The 19422-nt window shown below is 47.9% G+C and overlaps 1 protein-coding gene across 1 annotated transcript in view; it reads right to left on the bottom strand.

The window, feature by feature from the left end:
• GMPR (guanosine monophosphate reductase) overlaps positions 1-19217 on the bottom strand; it is a 43619-nt gene extending 24402 nt beyond the window's left edge. The window contains exons 1-4 of the mRNA XM_022586726.2: positions 19069-19217; positions 12347-12466; positions 10059-10142; positions 6840-7013 (exon numbers count right to left, since the gene is read on the bottom strand). Of these exons, the coding sequence (XP_022442434.1) occupies positions 6840-7013; positions 10059-10142; positions 12347-12466; positions 19069-19155 (465 nt within the window). The 5' untranslated portion in view covers positions 19156-19217. The remainder of the gene's footprint in view (positions 1-6839; positions 7014-10058; positions 10143-12346; positions 12467-19068) is intronic.
• Positions 19218-19422: the final 205 nt, after the last annotated feature.

Below are 19422 nucleotides of genomic sequence, written 5' to 3'. Positions count from 1 at the left end.
CTATTTCTTTCTCCACCTAGACAAAGTGACTTTTAACTTTGTATAAAAGGATCTTTGAAAAGGACAATGAGGAGGGCTCAAAGTTACTTTAATTCCAACAGCATCTGATAATGGAAAATGACAGACAGCCCAGAAAAAGGACGGGAACAGATGAGAATATAGTACGTGATAAAGATGGCCTTACATGTCATTGAGGAAAGAACAGTATTTCAATACAGAGGCGGGGAAAGGGATCTTTTGGAAAAAGATACAATTACTCATACTTTTCACCAAAATAAGCTTCAAATGGATTAATGAGTTAAATTAAAAGTTGTCTCCCAGATTTAGAAGAAAACTTTGAACACTTATAATAAGCATAAAACAAAAAAATATATATAGAGACCCATCTATATGAAAATTAAAAACCTGTGTACATATAAACACACACACTCATACATACAATCAACAAAACTAATAAGCAACCTGGTGGAGAAAAGTATCTGCAATTATGACAAAGAGTCACTAACATTACAAGAGCTCTTCCAAATCTACAAGAAAAATGCTACCACCTCACAGAATAACTGCCAAAGTACATGAACAAACTAATGAAAGAAATAAAAGTGGCCACAAACATAAGGAAAGTGTTCAACCTCACTAGTAATCAAACTTAAATGAAGATACCAGCGAGGTACCACTTTTCACTTAAATTATCAATGATTATAAAGACTAAACACTGAAGAGAAAACAGATAACTCATTCTCTGCCGGTAGAATGTCTACTCCAGAACAAGTTTTCCCAGAAAGCAATTTGTCCATGTAGAGAAATGCAAATGTATATCCTTTGATCCAATAACTTCCAGGATTTTCTCTCAAGGCAGTAATCACAAATGAGGTCAAAGATTTAACTACAAAGATGTATTATTTGTAACAGTGCAAACCTGCAAATATAGTCCCCAAAATGGGAATGGTTCGACAATCTATGACCCATCCATGTGATGTTTTCTTTTTTTTAATTAATTAATTAATTAATTAATTTATGGCTGTGTTGGGTCTTCGTTTCTGTGCGAGGGCTTTCTCTAGCTGCGTCAAGCGGGGGCCACTCTTCATCGCGGTGCGCGGGCCTCTCACTATCGCGGCCTCTCTTGTTGCGGAGCACAGGCTCCAGACGTGCAGGCTCAGTAATTGTGGCTCACGGGCCCAGTTGCTCCGCAGGCATGTGGGATCTTCCCAAGACCAGGGCTCAAACCCGTGTCCCCTGCATTGGCAGGCAGATTCTCAACCACTGCGCCACCAGGGAAGCCCCATGTGATGTTTTCAAGATTGGTCTGATGCCATGGGAAAATGCTTAAATGCTTTCAGTATAATATTAGGGGAAACAGAAAGAAATAGTAAGATCTCAATTTTGTTAGACAAGCATAGGTGTAGATGAAAACATACACCAAAATGCTGACAAATTTCGTCTAGGTGAAGGAATATTCTGACTGTTATTAATCATTCTTCTTTACAATTTCCTGGATTTGACAGTAGAAATTGTATTACTTTTATAATTGTGATTGGTTTTTTTAGGGTGTTTTTCCTTAAGCACAGGACCAGCATGAACTCTGAACCTCAAAAAGAACTTAGTAGGGGACTTCCCTGGTTGCTCAGAGTCCTCCTGCCAACGCAGGGGACACAGGTTCGAACCCTGGCCTGGGAAGATCCCGCATGCCGCAGAGCAACTAAGCCCATGCGCCACAACTACTGAGCCTGCACACTAGAGCCCGCGAGCCACAACTACTGAAGCCCATGCGCCTACAGCCCGTGCTTCCCAACAAGAGAAGCCACCGCAATGAGAAGTCCACGCACCGCAACTAACAGTAGCCCCCGCTCGCCGCAACTAGAGAAAGCCCGCGCGCAGCAACGAAGACCCAACGCAGCCAAAAATAAATAAATAAATAAATTTTAAAAGAAAAAAAAGAACTTAGGAACCCAAGAAACAAGACGCCCTCATTCTTCCTCCCTGGTTGACTTGCTAAAAATTCAAAATATATTTTTTAAATAAAATTAAAGTTATTTTAAAAAATAAAAATAAGTTAAAATAAAACACTTAAAAGAAGCTACTCTAAGCTCCCTACAAGGTTTCATTTTCATTGTGGATCCGCCCCCCCCACCAAACCTGATGCCTCCTACAAACCATTTGATTTTAAAAGGGCCCACTTTACACCAAATAAATTAATTCAAATCAGCTCAGGATGAACATACCAGGTACAACCGTATGAGGTCAAAGTAGGTTTAAAAGCATGGAGGAAGCTAATGCTATTTTAAGAGCCCAGAAGCTCCCCCAGGTGTCCTCGTGTCCCCTGAACCGCCTGCGGGATCCTGAACCAGTGGTCAGACGCAGTCACGGCAGAGAGGGCCGAGCGTGGAAAAACCCAGAGTGATTACAAAAGGCTTCCAGCCTGAGGCCCACACAACAAGAATGCAGATGACCAGGAGAGGATGGAGAGTGTCCACTTGCAGGAACAAAATCTGTCTGTTCAAGTTTGAAACCAAGAAGGGCAAAAATAAGGGCAGAAAGGAAAAGACAAATTCAGAAATGAGAGTGGCCAGGGGAGTGCCGTCGGGCTCCGGGGAAAGCCCAGCCCATGGCCCAGGCAGCCTGCGGGCTCCGGGTGGGGGAAGCTGGCAGGGGGTGATTAGCAAGGAGTCAGCTTATCTTGGCTGAAGCAGCTCCTGTGGGCAGCGGATACCAGAGGCTCAGAACATGACGCCCGGCTCAGTCATGACTGGGCAGCCAGGACAAAACAGAAGCTACAGACCCTCAGCTGGGCCCCAAAGCAGGCAAGTGGAGATTTCCGCTAGGCAACCCCTCTTCCTGGGGAGGCCAAGCACTGTCCAGGCGCCCCTCTGGCTCGTCCATGTCCAAGACAGGTATGAGGGTCCAGGCAAAAGGCATGAAAAGGGACAAAACAAACCTTTCAAGTACTTCTGTAGCATTTTAAAAAGTCCTCTGGGCAAGAACCAGCCCCAGGTCCTCCAGCTTTCCTTTAGACCCAGACATCTATGGCAAAGTAAGTTCAGAAAGCCCTGGGGTTGAATGATGGCCCTCCCACTCGCCATGAAATTTTAAGAAAATAACTTCAACTTTGAGTCTGCATATATCCTGCTATAAAGCGGGACTGATCAGACCCACCCATCGTTGTCACTGTAAGGTTTATAAAGGAAGTTCAATAACCATCTCCAGAACTTTTTCATCACCCTAAACTGAAATTTCATACCCATGAAACGATAACTTCTCTACCCACTTTCTACCAGCTCCTCTGAGGCCTTTTGCCAAGAAAAATCCTCTCTGCAGAATGATCTAAGGCAGAGGTCAGCAGGCTGGATCTGGCCTGGGGGCCAACACCTGATAGAAGGTGCTGGAACATTAATGCCAGAGCCTTCTCCCATGCCCACGAAGGTGTCCCTTTACCTACCCACGCAACCAGGGACTAGGAGATGCTCTCAGGGCAATAACCACCTTGCACAGCACAAGAAACTGAGTTTACCGTATGACTCTCAGAGACAAACATCGGCTGAATCTCTGAGGCCTGTCATAGCTTCTGCCGCAGTTTCAGTTCACACCAGTTCCAGAAAGAGGGTGAAAACAAAATCCAGGTAACTCGGCCTGAGAGGGCCCTTGTGCTTCAAGGAGGTACGTTCAGCTGCCCATGGCTGACACCTGTGAGGAACACTGAAGGGTGTCCGCCTCTCGGGAAGAGGCACAGAGCAGGCAGGGCCTCCACAGGGCTCAGAACCTTGTCTGACCACGACAGCTGGAGAAAGAACCCAGGCAGGTGCCTGAGCCGCTGGCCACACATAGAAATGCCAAGGACGTGCCAGTGGCTAGCTGGGGATCGGCCAATGGTGGCTGACTTGACATTCCCCAGAGGAGCAGAGCTAGTCTCATCTGAACAGATTCGGTGTCACGGGCCTATGTCCTCGGGACCAGATCAGAAAGAGCCGCCAGGGACTTCCCTGGCGGTCCAGTGTTTAAGATTTCGCCTTCCAATGCAGGGGGTGTGGGTTCGATCCCTGGTCGGGGAACTAAGATCCAACATGCCTTGAGGCCAAAAAACTAAAACATAAAAACGGAAGCAATATTGTAACAAATTCAATAAGGACGTTAAAAATGGTCCACATCAAAAGAATCTAAAAAAAAGAGCAAGCCACCAGCACAAAGGCACTTCCCAGACCCAACGTAGGGACCTCTGCATGCCAATGAGCCTGAGCTGGCAGGTGGCCTGGCTGCAGCATGGTATAAAGGAGAGATGCCAGGCCCTGGGGACAGGCGCTGGACCCCAGGCCCACCTCGCACTGGCTGCGTGACCCTCAAAACTCTCTCGACCCAAGATGAAGTTTCCCATCAATTTAAAGTACAACAGGTGCCTTTATCTTACACAGGATGAGTTATTATTAAAAGAGAAGTGCCTGGTCCACGCTAGTGCCTTTTTCCCACAGTACCTGGAATACACCCAAGAACACATCATTCCCTTTCCTCTCTGAAAGCCACCAGGCAAAGGCCCAGAGGACTTGTCACACTCTTCTCACACCCAGCATCTTCACAGGACCCTTTTCTGCCAATGACATTTTCTAAAAATCCCCGCTTCCCCCCTCTCGACCTGTGGCAGTGCTTGCCTTAGGTGAAAGACAAGAAAAAAGGGTCCACGTAAATCCAGGATGTGCTGGGCACCAGAAGCAACAAGCCGTCGCCCCTGATGCAGACACCCAGGAATCGCCAGCCTCTACCAACACCACTTCTGAGCTGCGCTTCCGTTCACTGCAGTGTAACCATCACAATAGCACATAGCACCCGTGTTATATACCTTTCAGTTTCCAAACACCAGACAAATGCATCCTCCCAATGCCTCCCAGAGCCATGAGAGAAATCACCTTCCTAAAAACCAAGGACATAGGAGTACCAGAGGTTTCCAAGTGAATCACAGATCTCAGGGGTCAGTGCAGGCAAAGCACGGCTGAGGAAGAAACACCTACCTCGCCAACCAACGAGGGAAACCAACGTGAACAACGAGAACATATTCCCTGGGCAGCCGGCAGGCGCTGCAGAGGCACCTGCCATTGGTGGCTGCCCGGGGGTCCCTGGGAACTCTGCGTCAATCTCCCCCTCCCTGCCTCACTCCCCACACCCCAGCAACCCCCAGGCCCTGCACTGGCCACTATGCCCTTTCCCTGCCCCGCCAGTCCACACCCTTCCTGCACCGCCCGTCTCCCTGGGGCCTAGTGGAAGGAGGGAGCTTCGTCACTAAAGTTAACAAGGACAGAGCATGTTAACAGGTCTCCAGAGCCTGGACTTTGAATTCTGACCAACCTGACCTCAAATCCCAGTTCTGCCGCTCAACGTGGGTATGACCTTGTGAAAATCCCACCGTCAAAGAATCAGGAGTTAGGATTCCTCATCTGTGGTAAACTTGGGACAACAGTTCCTACTCTTTACAGAGATGTTGTAAAGAAGAGAAAGAACAAAGGTGAGCCTCCTGAAACACGGGTATTCAGCAAACGGTGTTCCTGTTATCAAAAACACGACAATGCTGGCAGCACCATTATGGGCGGGGGGTGAAATGAATCTTGCTGTTTCCCACCCAGCTCAGACACGGTACAGCTGGTGGACCTTGGGACAATTCTTGACACTTTCTTCTCACATGACTGGAAAGCATAAAAATACTTAAAAATTTTTGGAAATCCTTAACAGATGATTCAACTCCATCAGCAGAAATACTAATTCCTGTCTCCCAACTTCCTTAAAATGATGAAATGTGAGGAGAAATTAAATTAAAAATTTGTAAAAGGAAGACACGGAGAACAGACTTGTGGTTGCCCGGGGGGGGGGAGGGGAGGGGGAATTGGGGAGGGTTGGAGTGGGAGTTTGGGATTAGCAGATGCAAACTTTATATACAGAATGGATTAACAACAAGATCCTACTGTACGGCACAGGGAACTATATTCAATATCCTGTGGTAAACCATAACGGAAAATATGAAAAAGAATATATGTATATATAACTGAATCCCTTTGCTGTACAGCAGAAATTAATACATTGTAAATCAACTACACTTCAATAAAACAAAGTTAAAAAAGAAAAGAAAGAGAAAACTGGGTTCAAAAAAATTTGTAGAAGGAGAGTTAGGTAAATTATCTAGGGGTCAATCAATAATTGCTATGTTAATTAAGACTAGTAAAGACACACAATTACAATATAGATTTCCCAAAAGCCCAAATTTAACCCTGAAGCTTCTAGTTCATTTTTCTGTAAATCTGTGTTTCCCAGCAACAAGAGATATACATTCGAACTAGCGAAGGTGTTAAAAATTAGGAAAATACCCCCCAAAAGGCAGGAAAAGTCAAACATAAAGATGTTAGATAAAACCAGACACCAACTGATGTGCAAATAATTGTTGACTATTCTGAAGTGTTCACATTGTGGATTTCAACTCTTACAGCAGAGTTTTCTACTGGCGAGGAGACTGGGGCAGAGATGACATAAATATGTTAAACAGAAAGCCAGTTACGTTTTCATTTTTAAAAATATACCCTTTGTTAAGCAGTGACACAGACCTTGGTTTAACGGTCTCACATGGTAAGAAACACTTGATATTTAGCAGAGACGAAGACCTTATGGCATTGATCTGGATTTTATATGTATATTTTTAGAGCAGAGCCAGTTTTCAGATCTTCATAACTGCTGCCTCTCCTTTTCCTGCTGATTCTCAACTAGTCTGCTAAGAAGGAGAAACCAAAAGCTACGAAGAGAACACAGCTCCCCCGACACCCCACACACGTCTTCTCTGCTTCCCCATCCAGAGGAGGTCGTCCCACCATACCTACCATAATGGTGTGTTCTGGAAATCTGGCCCGGACGAGCTTCACGAATTCCACAAAATGTTCCGAGTATCCATTGGCCACATCCAGGCAAATAAACTTGACCTGCGGCACGGCTTCCAGGATGCTGCTCATCTTTTCCAGATCATTCTTCCCACTGCCCGAACTCACAGCTATATGCTGTACCAAACAAACCAAGAGGCGTAAGACACGAACAGTAACCCTGCCTCCATCCACGCACCTGTTCTGGGCACAGCACCGTGACCCTCCGAGGTTCACCCTGATCAGACAGACACACAGTGGACCGGCTCAAGAAACATGCAGCAGCAGAGGTAAAGGAGATTGACTTCTTCAGTTACCTGAACTGACTCTGCCGTCTGTCCCACCATTAAACTGCACATATCCTGAGCCCTGGACCTCAGCCACACAATCTCGTGCCTGGCTCTTGTTTCATTTCCTCAAGCTCTCCACGTGGAACTCGGAACCGTGGAGCTGCTGGTGCAAATTCTCCTCCAGGAGGAGAGGAGAGGTAAAGAGAGCCAGGGTGGCTGGTCTGCTCAGGTTCCCGTGCCAAAGCCGTGGCCATCACCCTGAGCATCTCACTTAGGCGGCAGGAAGGAGGGAAAGATGTCTAAAACCCCTCTGATAAAACCCCTTCCTGTTTTCCTTTTCACTCCCGATGCAACATTATCGCAACATGCAAATCGTAACCTGCACCGGTTGCCGCCAGTCTTAGCGTCTCCATTCTAGAGGCAAAATGTCCCAAAGTGCGAGAATGAATGAGCCCCGAAAGGATCCTCCCCATCGGCACTGGGACGTGCTTACACCTGAAGCCAGCACAGTCTCCTCCGTGACACCCTCTCCCCCAAGCTCCTCAGCACTGGCGCTTTCCAACCCACCCCACTGCTCCGCTCAAAATCTGCTCTTTGGATTGTAGTAATTTATGCCTCAACAAAACTAACCCATGGGATTGTGGCCAGAGTCGGCATCTCACCTTTCATGAGATATTTATATTTTATAAATTTATATAATGTTTATATTCTAACTCATATTTCTAAACTATAAGCCACAGACGAGGGACATATCTGAAAATCCTTTGCTATTCCCCCCAAATCACAACAGTGTAGCTACAACTCAGATACTGAATGTAAGCAGACTGGTAACGTGATACATATTCACTCCAATTTTCACTCCTCCTGTTTACGGTCTGACCTGTGCCCCAAATCCACACGTTCTTTCCCTCCCACTGAGTTCTGCTACCATTTTTATTTTCTCCTTCATTTCTGTTACAGTTTAGCAGGTGAAACTCAAGATTGGTTAGTTTCCCTCTGTGCCACTGAGTTTGTACCATGTTCCCTTTTTAACGAGCTCTAATTTGGTGCGAGTGGGGCAGTAAGTGAAATGAGGACACTTGGTAATGAAAAAGCCAAGGTTCTGATGAATCATGCACTGCTGGAAACTCATGCTCCCCAAACTTCATCCAGAGAAGAGGGGAAGAAGGTGAACCAGAGATAATCCATTAGAATAAAATATGGCAAAAAGGAAGGACCCACTAGTGAGCCAGAACTATTTTATCTCTGAAACCACCTTGTCCCCAATCAAAATCCACACATAGTCAAGGCACAGAAAAAAAAAAGAAAAAAAAGAAGCCAGTGTAACTTCAAAAGCAGTACAATAGGAAGTCATTTTCCAATCACAGATGATCTCACCATGTAGAAAAGCATCTAAATGCAGAGATTCCTCTATGGCATTGACGCAGAACCATTGAAGTGTGCCAGGATCAAAGTCTGGTGTGTTCTACCCGGACTTTTGTTATTTTCAAACTGCTTTTTTTTTTTTTCAGTAACAGTGTTACTGAGATATAGTCAAAAACAATTCACCTTTGAAAGTGCACAATTCAATGGTTTTAGTATTTTTGGAGTTGTGCAACCATCACCACAATCAATTTTAGAACATATCACCCCAAAAAGAAATTCCCACACCCTTTAGCCCTCACCTCTCATCCCACAGCCTTAGGCAACCACTAATCTACTTTCTGTCTCTGTCTCTACAGGTTTGCTTATTCTGGACATTTCACGTAAACACAATCATGTACACAGCCTTTTGTGTCTGGCTTTTTCACTTGGTAAAATGTTTAAGATTCACCCATGTTGTAGCATGAATCAATATTTCATTCCCTTTCACTGATGAATATTCCATTGTATGGATATACCAGATTTCGTTTATTCATTCAACAGTTGATGGACATTTGGGTTGTTTCCACCTTTTGGCTACCATGAATGATACTACTGTGAACATGTGTGTGCAAGGTTTTGTGTGAACATACAGTTCTGTATCTGTTGGGTCTATACTAGGAACAGAATTGCTAAGTAATATGGGAACTCTTATGTTGAACCTTCTGAGGAACTGCCAAACTACTTTCCACAACAGCTGCACCATTTTACATTCCCACCAGCAATGTAGGAGGACTCCAATTTCTCCACATCCACGCCAACACTTTTTATTATCTGTCTTTTTGATTAAAGCCATCCTAGAGGGCATGCTGTTTATTCCGCTCCATTATATTCAGCTCCAATTATAACTTGCTATAATTAGGTAACTTTTCTGGTCAAAAGGCACGTTTAGAACGGACCCGTTCCCCGGAAGGAAACACTGCCAGGTCCTCTGCAAGTTCTCATGATAGAACACTTCACTTCTCAAGGGAAAAAAGATATTCCTTGCAGGTAAATCCTAATGTTTTTTAAAAAAGAATACAGTACAGGCTTCCTTGGCAAATTCTTGGCAATGATCAACGGCTGGGGGACCACTACTGCCTTCCCCCAGTTTCTCCTTAGGACTCTGTGTGTCTATCTGCTGCCAATTCAAATCCTTTTGACAACCCTAAAGATTTTCTTCCGAGTAAGCATGGACATATATACACTACCAAATGTAAAATAGATAGCTAGTGGCCACATAGCACAGGGAGATCAGCTTGGTGCTTTGTGACCACCTAGAGGGGTGGAATAGGGAGGGTGGGAGGGAGACGCAAGAGGGAGGAGATATGGGGATATATGTATACGTATAGCTGAATCACTTTGTTATAAAGCAGAAACTACACACCACTGTAAAGCAATTATACTCCAATAAAGATGTTTAAAAAAATTAAATAAATAAAACAAAAATTGAAAAAAAAATATTTTCTTCCCCCTGCAACAAATGTAATTTATAACCAGGGTGGAGTCATACCTGCAGACATTCTGGGTGATTAGCGGCAAAGAGCTTCCAGTCATCCAGGGTGTAATGCTTGTGAATTGCTGTAAGCATGGAGTGCTAGGAAATAAAACAGCACCATTAGGATGAGAAGTCAAGGGAGTTCCACTCCCCCTTCCTCCATATGACAAGGGTGATCCACCAATACAAAAGCATCCGGTGTTCCAGCCCTTCAGGCTTAATTTGCTTTGAATATGCTCCTAGGAGGCCCAAACAGATGAAAGTGTAACTAGGGAAATCACGAAACCGTGTTTTCCACTCTAATCTGATCAGACAACTCAGCATTCAAGATTTAGGAGGCAATGCCAGGAGGCAGGGGGGTGGAGTAAGGGAGAATTCTCAGAGCCCTGGGCAGCCCACACTCCACTGAGGCCGAGAGCAGCACAGAGCGCTGGTCCCCTGCCCGTCAGCAGGGCAGCCTGAGGGCAAAGTTATGCTTAGTCAACTCCAAAGAAGCTCAACTTCTACCTGAAAGCTCTTCTTTGGGTTCACAATCTAAACATCTCCTGCTAAAAGCTAAACCCATCAGGTAGTTGGTATTCTTGAGGGAGGGAAGTACATAAATCATAATTCTAAATCTATGACCATCAACCCAGCAAGCGTTTACTGAACACCTACTTTGTGCAAGCGCTTCGCATACGTTATTTCATGTGCTTCTCAGGACTTTGTGTAGCAATAGTAGTTTCGCGGGCAGAGATGGGGCTTAAGAAACTTAAGGTTAAGAAATTTAACAATCGCTTGGCCAAAAAGGGGCGAAGGCCAGAATCACACTCAAATCTGAATGCGGAACCCAGGCTCCTCCTCCTGTATCAGGGCCCCTCGCTCCTAACTTCTCTCAGTTCCCTCTCCTAAAATTCTACGACTTTATTAATGCAAGACACTAACTCAGTGGATCTTAGAAATGGAAGATTCGTGGACCCACACATGATTAGCTATTTCAGTGCATACTGTCTCATTCATGGGGAGTCTTTCCTGTGCAAATGGGAAGAGCACAGCAAGTTCTCCGTTCTTCACGGACTACTAATCTGATATGTGAATTCATCAGGGCTATTTATTGCCCCGATTCCATGCATTTTTACGCAAACACGCAATTCATTAGTAGCCACGGCTGATCACAGCAGAGGGAGGAGAAGATAGGGAGCAAAAAATACAAATTCCTTTTGCAATTAATTTATTAGCCTCTGGCCCAAAGCTCACTGGGGGCTAAGGGCGGACAGACGAGGCAACTGATCCTGGACTCAGACAGACCACCCCCCACTCCATTTTGTGACTTCATAATTTGTTTGAAAATCTCCCTTCTAATCACGGGGTAATAATGAATCCCAGCACCTCCTGAGGTTAGACATGCTGTCCACAGCAAGAAGCTCTTTCAACTAATTGGATTTATCTTTTCACTTGGCAGGCATTAGCTACGGAAATAGGTGCACATAGTCTGTACATCAGAAGCAGACATTTCACATTTATGATGAATAAACGCACCGAACCTTGGACACAAATGCAGACACAGATGTGTGAGATGAAGATTTTGCCCGCAAATAACTTTGTTTTTATTTTTCTAAAGCCAGGGCACTAGCTACTCCCTTCACAGGCAATGAGACAGCAGCTGGTTCAAGGGACCCTGAGCTTGTACTAGTATCTGTTGGTGTAAGTTGGGAGACAAATCCCTTATTCTGGAGTCAGTCTGGGTTTGAAATCTTGGCTCAGTGACTACCTGCCTAAATGCCTTGAGCCAAGTGACCTCTCCTCTCCTTCTCTGCCTCGATTTCCTCATCTGTATAAGGAACCCACCTGTATGAGCTGTGACCACATCATACACGTTACAATCAGTGCTTGGCATCTAAGTTTTCTCCATAATGATGTAATAAATGCTACAGAACAGACGAAGAGGTTCTGTCTTCATTTTAAAGGTGCTGTCACTCTTCTATTAATACAACACTCATCCAACTGTATAATATGGCACAATGTCCAACTTCTTTTTGTGTCTCTAATTTCCAAAAGGATCACGAGCATTTTCAAGAAAGAAATGGATGCAGGTCTAGACCATCTCCCTGAAGGCAAAGTCCAGACTCCATCCACCTTCTGATGGAAGAGAGAAAAAGAAGTGCCTGTAGCAACAATCAGACTCAGAACCAAATAGTTCGGCCACAGCGAATGACCTGAAGTGTCTCACTTTTCTCCTCTTCCCTGTGTCTGAGTAAGTCCAGGGTGGGCTACTGACCACCTGTCCAGTGTGCTTCTCAGAGGCAAAAAGCCCACCGTCCTACCTGTGACATCACCACTGCCATCTCAAACGTCCCCACGGTGTCCATGTTGGCCACAATGATGGGAATCCCCGAGTAGGTCTGCTTCGAGTTCCGAAATGTGAAGCTTCGCTCGAGATCCACCTGTTGCAAAAGGGAAAAGAAGTCCTTGGCTCGTTACGTGATTTGGGTAGAACTTCTAGAGTTTGGAGCAAGTGGAAAGGACACAAAGGAAGTGTATGTCCCTCAGTCCCTGGATTCTCTTAGGGATTGGGCCAGGGGTTCCAAAGACAGGTGAGTCCCTGAGGAAATGGAGGCATGGGTTGTTATCCAGGTGCAAAAACTGAACTGGGGTCCTTACAACCCTCAAGCACCAGTACAAGGCACCACATGTTCTGCCATCAAGCCCAGCCTCCAAGTCAAAAGCTCCCCGCTTCAACAGCCTCTCCCACCCCCCTGCCACCTCTGGCCCCAGCCTGGTTCATAATAGCCCGAAGCACCCACATACAAGTCACCTTTCCCCACTTCCAAGCACTGGAGGAACAGCTCCCCTTCTGGGAAAATCCACTCCACTCTTCTCTGCCAACCAAGGCCCTCCCTTTAATTCTCACCTTCCGAGAGAACCGGGCAATCCAAGTTCACCCTGCAGTCAGCTGCAACCCGTAACTCCCTCAGCCCTTCAACCTTCTCAGCCACTTTGTAACTACCAGCATCTTTCAGAGAGCCACAGGAGGAAGGACGTTGCAGCCATGTCTGTGCACATAACCACTTGTTCCTTTGGCTTGCAAACAGCTCCAGTTCTACCGTAACTCCAACCTCAGCGTATTTATGACCAACTCAAGCGACAGGGAATCCAGAACGAGAGCTAGGCCAGGAAGGCGGGCTCAGCAAAAGCAGTGGGTAGGGCCAGGCGCTGGCCAAGAGCTAGCAGAATCGAAATCACTCCTTCAACCCAGGGCAGATCCCAGGCCTGTATGCGCACAGATGCAGTGGCTCATCCTTCCCCTGCTCTGCTCTTATCCCAAGCCCCCCACCCCACCCCCCCGGCAGGCTCAACTTCCCAGGCTGGTTTCTGGCTGGGTTTGGGCAATGGGGTCACTGGTGGGACATGGGAAGACAGTGGGGGAGGTGGCCCTGGGTGTAGTCAGAGTAGTTCTCCCAGACCCCCTCTGCCTTGGCCTGCATGGTCTTGGTGCCAGCTCACAGAGTGATCCCAGGCCTTGGAAACCTCCCCTTTGGGAGTGGGTTGTCTGCTGCCAATCTCTGGGATCCCTCGGTATTCCATCCGGTGTCTCAGCTGTGTCACAATGCCTTGTATTAAATTTCCTGTTTTAAATATTCAGCAATGTTCGTTTCCTCAGCAGGACCCTGAGGGATACAGCCCCTCCTGGAAAGGGGCACTTCCCCAAGGAGAACTGGCAGGACAAACACAGGTGGAAATCTTAAGCTTCTGCAAGAATTTGGACCTACATTAATCCTGGCTGACTGAGGACAGCAGCGGTAATCATTTCCTACCAGTATTTATCTAGAGGCTTCTTCTATTTTTTCATTGAAGGTAACTTTCACCTTGCCATCAACGTATCAGAACACCAGGGGGCACCTCAGGTCCTTTTCACACCTCGCGCTCCCCCACCCCAGAAGGCTTCCTGGGCTAACAAGGTCATAAACATGGCGGCGCTGGCCTTAAACGGCAATCAGTGAGGGGAGATGAGATGCCGTCACTGCCGGAGCACTTGTGGAAGGCAGCTCATCCCTTTTCCCACTTCCTTCATTACCATCCTTGGTTCTACTTCAGTGAAGCAAGTTCGATCTGCATCCTGAAAGGTAACTGAGGGGATCTATTAGTTGCACCCTTCTGGGCTGCTAATGGCGTGGACATTTTGGCTTTCAGGCTTAAAACAATCGGAATTCCTTCGTCTCAAATTACTTATACTCCTTCCAAGAAACGTGAGGAGGGCTGCCACGCTCTGCACCCAGCTGAGCTCACAGTGGGTTTTTCTTGGCGCTGCAAAACAGTTCTCCATGGAAAAGGTCAGCCTTGGCAATGAACTCTTCCCCTCACTTCTACTCTCCTGCATACGACGGAGCCTATGCGATCCTTAATTCTAGGAACGAGAAATAAAATATCTTCCCCGACCTTATCCACGCAGACAGAAGGACACAGACACACACACACCCGAGACGACCAGTTGTTCACGGAGAGAAATATTTTAAATATTCTAGCCACCAGAAACAAAACTTGGCACTTAACCTGCCACAGCTGGTCCACGCACCAAATATAGCACCTCCAAACACTCTCTCTGCTAAGCCTGGTTTGAAAGGGCACAGGAAGTAATAAGCCACCCCTCTCCAGCCTCAATAATGCATGTTTCTGCTGTTCTTTAAACATACCTTCGTCATAATCCTGCAGCCCAAAATTTGGGGGCCCCAAAATACAAATAGAGGCCCACCTGCCACGTTTCTAAACATCTCAACGTTATGAGCAACGTGTAAGAAGGTGCTACACAAATTTTGTTCTATCCTCCTGCCTTTACAACACAATTTCATCAATGACCTGGAAAGCACCAGAACATGGTGCCGTGGGAGCCAGCCCTGGCCCCTGTCTCTTCCCACGCACATCCTTCTGGGCCCACATGGACACCCCAGTCTGCACAGTAAGCTCCATGCACACATGTCCATCCCCGCAAACAGCGGCCACCTGGCCACTCTGAGGTTAGAGGCGAGCATATCGGCAGCAAGGCTGGCCCTTGAGAAACACACCTGGGGAAGAGGCCCCCCCGTGCAGGCCTTGGAATCAGCTGGAAATCATGTGGGCAGGAAATCCAGGATCCTGAGTATCTGGAGCATGGCCTAGAGGGAAAGGCCCAGCCCTCAGCCCTGCCCAGTGAGGAGGGGATGCGGGAGCAGAAGTGGAGCCCGGGGCAGGGGCCTCTTTTCCCTAAATCTATGGCTGGTGCTGATTAAAGCAATTCTCTTATTAGAGTATTCATTATCTGTCTCACCTGTAGACTGTAAGTCGAAGCGTAGGGGCAATGCCTTTCATCTCTGTGGTCCCAGTGGCTCAAAAAGGGTGGAATAAATTAATGTCTGGCTGAGGGGTAAGGATGAGATTGTTTTGGCCCCCAGCCTTTCAGGGCAATGCGTGGTAGGCCCCAGCCTGGCCCTCTGAACATGCTCGGTCTCCTGGAAGTTTCACCATCAGGTGTCAGGATTCAGAGATGAGCATGCAGCCACACACAGTACCAGAGAGCCACGGGGTTCCACAAATGCAAAGGCTCCGGTGGCCAGTCTGTGTGCACACCAGAATCACGGTGGGAGGACTCCCAAAATACACATGCTTAGGCCACCCCTAACTTAAGAAATCAGAACCTTTGTGTTGGAGACCACATGTGTATTTTGGAGTGTCTCCCCAGGTGATTCTGATGCATTAAGAGCAAGCCTCATCACACCCTCCAACGTTACAGGGCAAAATTTACAGAAGCTGTTACGGTTTGAACTGTCTCCCCAGAAAGGTAGTGAAATACCAACCATCAGTACCTGTGCACGTGACCTTACTTGGAGATAGGGTCTTTGTGGATAATCAAGGTAAGATGAGGTCGTTAGGGTGGGCCCCATTCCAGTATGAACTGGTGTTCTTATAAAAAGGGGAAATTTGGACAGAGACACACAGAAAGGGAGAATGCTGATTCAAGAGGAAGACAGATATCAGAATGATGCATCTACAAGCCAAGGAACACCAAGGTTATGTGTAAACAACCCGAAGGCAGGAGAGAGGCTTGGAAGATTCTTCTCCCTCACAGCCCTCAGAAGGAACTGCGAGACAATACATTTCTGTTGTGTAAGTCACTCAGTCTGCAGTACTTTGTTACGGCAGCCCCAGGAATCTAATACAGAGCCCCGGTAATAAAATAACTAGCTCAGAGCTTGGAAGAACCCAGGCCTCCTTTCTCCCAGCCGATAGTCTCTCTACTCTGCCATGGTCTCATTCCCCTCGGGCCAGCCTGCTGTCCACTGAAGCTGGACCAGAACTCACCAGAACCGGTCCACTTGTCACTGGACTACTGGTGAAAAAACGACTAAGGAGTCTTAAGGAGACTGACAGCTCATCAGATCATGTCTTTTCTGTCCCAGGACAAGTAAGTGGCCAATTTTCCAGTGCAAATTCCTCCACTGTCTGACTTCCAAAGTTATGGTTGTGTTAAGTTTGCAGTTAAGTTTGCAGTTTTTAAAAAAAATCTTCCTAGCTTAAGGACTAGGGTGGGACACTGGAACAAGAAATGGGTCCCAAGGAAGAAAATGCCCAGGGAGTCAAGGGATGATGTCACCTCCCCAGAATGTCAAAGAAAGACAAAGTTCTTGCCCAACTGACAACCATGTCACTTCCTCTGAAAAGATTACCCAAATGCTCCCACACAGCCCTGTGGCCCTTTATTCTTGTGGCCCAAAGCCTTGTGAAGACATGAGCATGGGCAATGGATGGGCAGTGAGGATGACTGCCGATCTGTTACAGCCACAGGAAGGCAACCTGGGCCATCTCCACCTGCAGCCTTTGCCTCTGGGAGTTGACCTCAAATTCATTTTATGTGACACTTGTGGAAATCCCCTTGCAGAAGCACTAAACCTCCGAGTGGAAGGGCACTCTGCCTTTCTCTCCATTTCCTGCTCACAGCAGCAGGCCCAGCTCTTAGCAAAACTGCTGCAGTGATAAATCTTGTCAGTTGTCATAACTCTCCCTTCCCAGCCAGACTCTGCTTTCACAGGGTATGCTTTACTCTCCTGGCTCCAGTGTTTTCTCTCCTGGCACCACTCAGATCTGCTCTCTGGTTAGGCTCAAAGTCCAGTCATTTACCATTTAGTTTCAAACTTACACTCAGGTATCCTTCTGCCTGGGGGCATATATTTAGGACTCTATCTGGTCGTACAACACAAAGTTTTCATCTGCTTACAAGAAATTTCAGGCATCCACAAGCAAACTGAGAACACCTTGAGAGGGGATTAGAGGTCCACCTAGATCCCTGAACATCACTGAAGCAGGCAGCCAGGTGATACCGGGTGGCCAGCAGGCAGCTAAACCATGACGGGAACCAAATGGAAAGGCAACGCCAGTGAACTCAGGTTTCCAGGCAGGGACCTGGCAAACGTGGAAATATGAAAACACTTCTCAAGGACACAGAGATCTCACTGCTATGTGTATATGTAGACTGCAAGGTGTCATGGGAAGCTGGGACATCAACACTTTCAATCAGCCCAAATTATGAAACCAAATGATGCACGACAACGTCACACGATTCCCTGGGAAACAGTAATTCGTTTTATTACATAATCCTGAGTTTCACCTTCACAAGAGGTTTCCTGCTTCAGAAAATACACATAATATATCCTTGTTTTAAACATATAACTTTTCTTAAAGTAAGTTTCTCTCTACTAAGTGAATTGTGAACATCTAGACTATTGAGGCCAACAAATTACTAGTCTGCCCAGAATCCCCACATCTCATCTTGGCCTGGACTCAGGTACCAGCTACTGCTTAGACTTCAGGAGACCAAGGCCTGCGATCGCAGCTGTTCATTGCTCTTCTGTCTGCCCCCGCTCTTTAGCACCCGGGAGGACACAATAGAGGACAAGAACAGAGTTGAGCAATCCAGGGGGGTAAGCGTTAATCATTCCTCGCCTCTTCCAGTCCTGGCTCCAGCTGCCAACCCTCCTGCTTGAGAAGGTGAGTTGGGAGGGCCTGGTCATTGGCTAAAGCAGCAGCAGGCTTCCTTAATTCAAACAAGCCCTCAGCTGGCAGCACCAGGCACTGCAGTTAGGAGTCAGGCGGGGGCACCGGCAGGCAGCCCGGGGCCTCGCAAGGGGATTTATTTATGGTCCGGGGAGCGGGACGGATGGAGCAGTAGGCTGGCTCGGTCTCCTGCTGTTTACTTCTCCAGCCCCCGCTTCCAGACCCAGCAGTCTCCTCCCCTTCGGCTCCAGCTCTCGGCCCGCCACGCAAAGCCACGGTCACCGGGATACACGACTCCGGGGGACTCTGCCTTTGTGTGCAACTAGTTTATCCTTCACAGCTTGACCTTCCTCCTGCCCCCCTCCCTGGCTATGTCCAGTCTGGTCTCCACCTGTTCCTCAAGCTTCGCTCTCATTAAGGCAGGACCAGCAATAACGCCTCCACCCCTACTCCCGCACCCCAGTGCTCCCAGCTTCCCAAACGCTGGGCTGGACTCAAGCGGTCCAGTAAGTGGGTGCCATCAGGCACAGGTCTGCAGCCCCACTCCCAGAAATCCACTGAAACGCAGAAAGTAAACCCTGAACTTTTGCCCCGGCGTTTCCCTGTTTTGCAGACGTTTTTAAAAAATTCCATTGCTGTACCTGTTACTAAAGCAGCCAGAGTTCCCCGCACTGAGAGACACTGCCCCAAAATCTCCTCTCCCTTTATACTTCGTCTCTGCTCTGTGTACCACCCCCCCGCCATCCTCTCTAAGTCACTTGGCCCCTTGGTCTTCGTTCCTCTGGGGTCTAGTTCTATTGCGTGCTTCCCCTCGCCCACCCGACCGGACGGATTTAGAATTTTAGGCCGGAGTCGGACCCCTTAAAGACACCTCCAGTCCTGGCAGGGAACCAGCTGCCCTTCCCCCTTCTACAGTGGTGAGGAGGGCAAAGGGGGTCAGCGTCCCACAGAAAAGCTGGCAAGGCTGGCACATCCCAGCGCCTTGCACCCACCTCCCCCGCGCCACCCGGGCAAAAGATCCCACCTCGGCTCGGCTCTTGAGGCTGCTTCGCTTGGGTCGGAGCAGGACATCCTTGAAATCCAGCTTGAGGTCGGCATCTATGCGGGGCATGGCGCCGGCGGCGCGCTCGGGCCGGCGCGGCGGGAGCCCGCAGCTCCTCCCTGCGGCACGGGCTGGGGGGCGGGAGCAGCCGGGGCTTGCGGGGGAGTGGGGAAAGGGGGCGGGGCGGCAGGAACGCGGGGCTTGCTGTGCCGCGGCGGGTGCTCGGCCGGGCGCGTACGCCGCGCCCTTAAGGCCTGCGGACACCTGCAGGCGCGATCGGCCCGCCCCGCGCCCTGGGGGCTCCGCCCCGGCCCCGCTCCCCGCCCCCCCGGCCGG

The sequence above is a fragment of the Delphinapterus leucas genome, chromosome 10 (genome assembly GCF_059928025.1).
Source record: "Delphinapterus leucas isolate spDelLeu-1000000601 "Yukka" chromosome 10, BTC_Dleu_Yukka2, whole genome shotgun sequence".
Lineage (NCBI taxonomy): Eukaryota > Metazoa > Chordata > Mammalia > Artiodactyla > Monodontidae > Delphinapterus > Delphinapterus leucas.
Note: the sequence above shows the minus strand (reverse complement) of the source record. Positions and strands in the feature narration are given on the sequence as shown.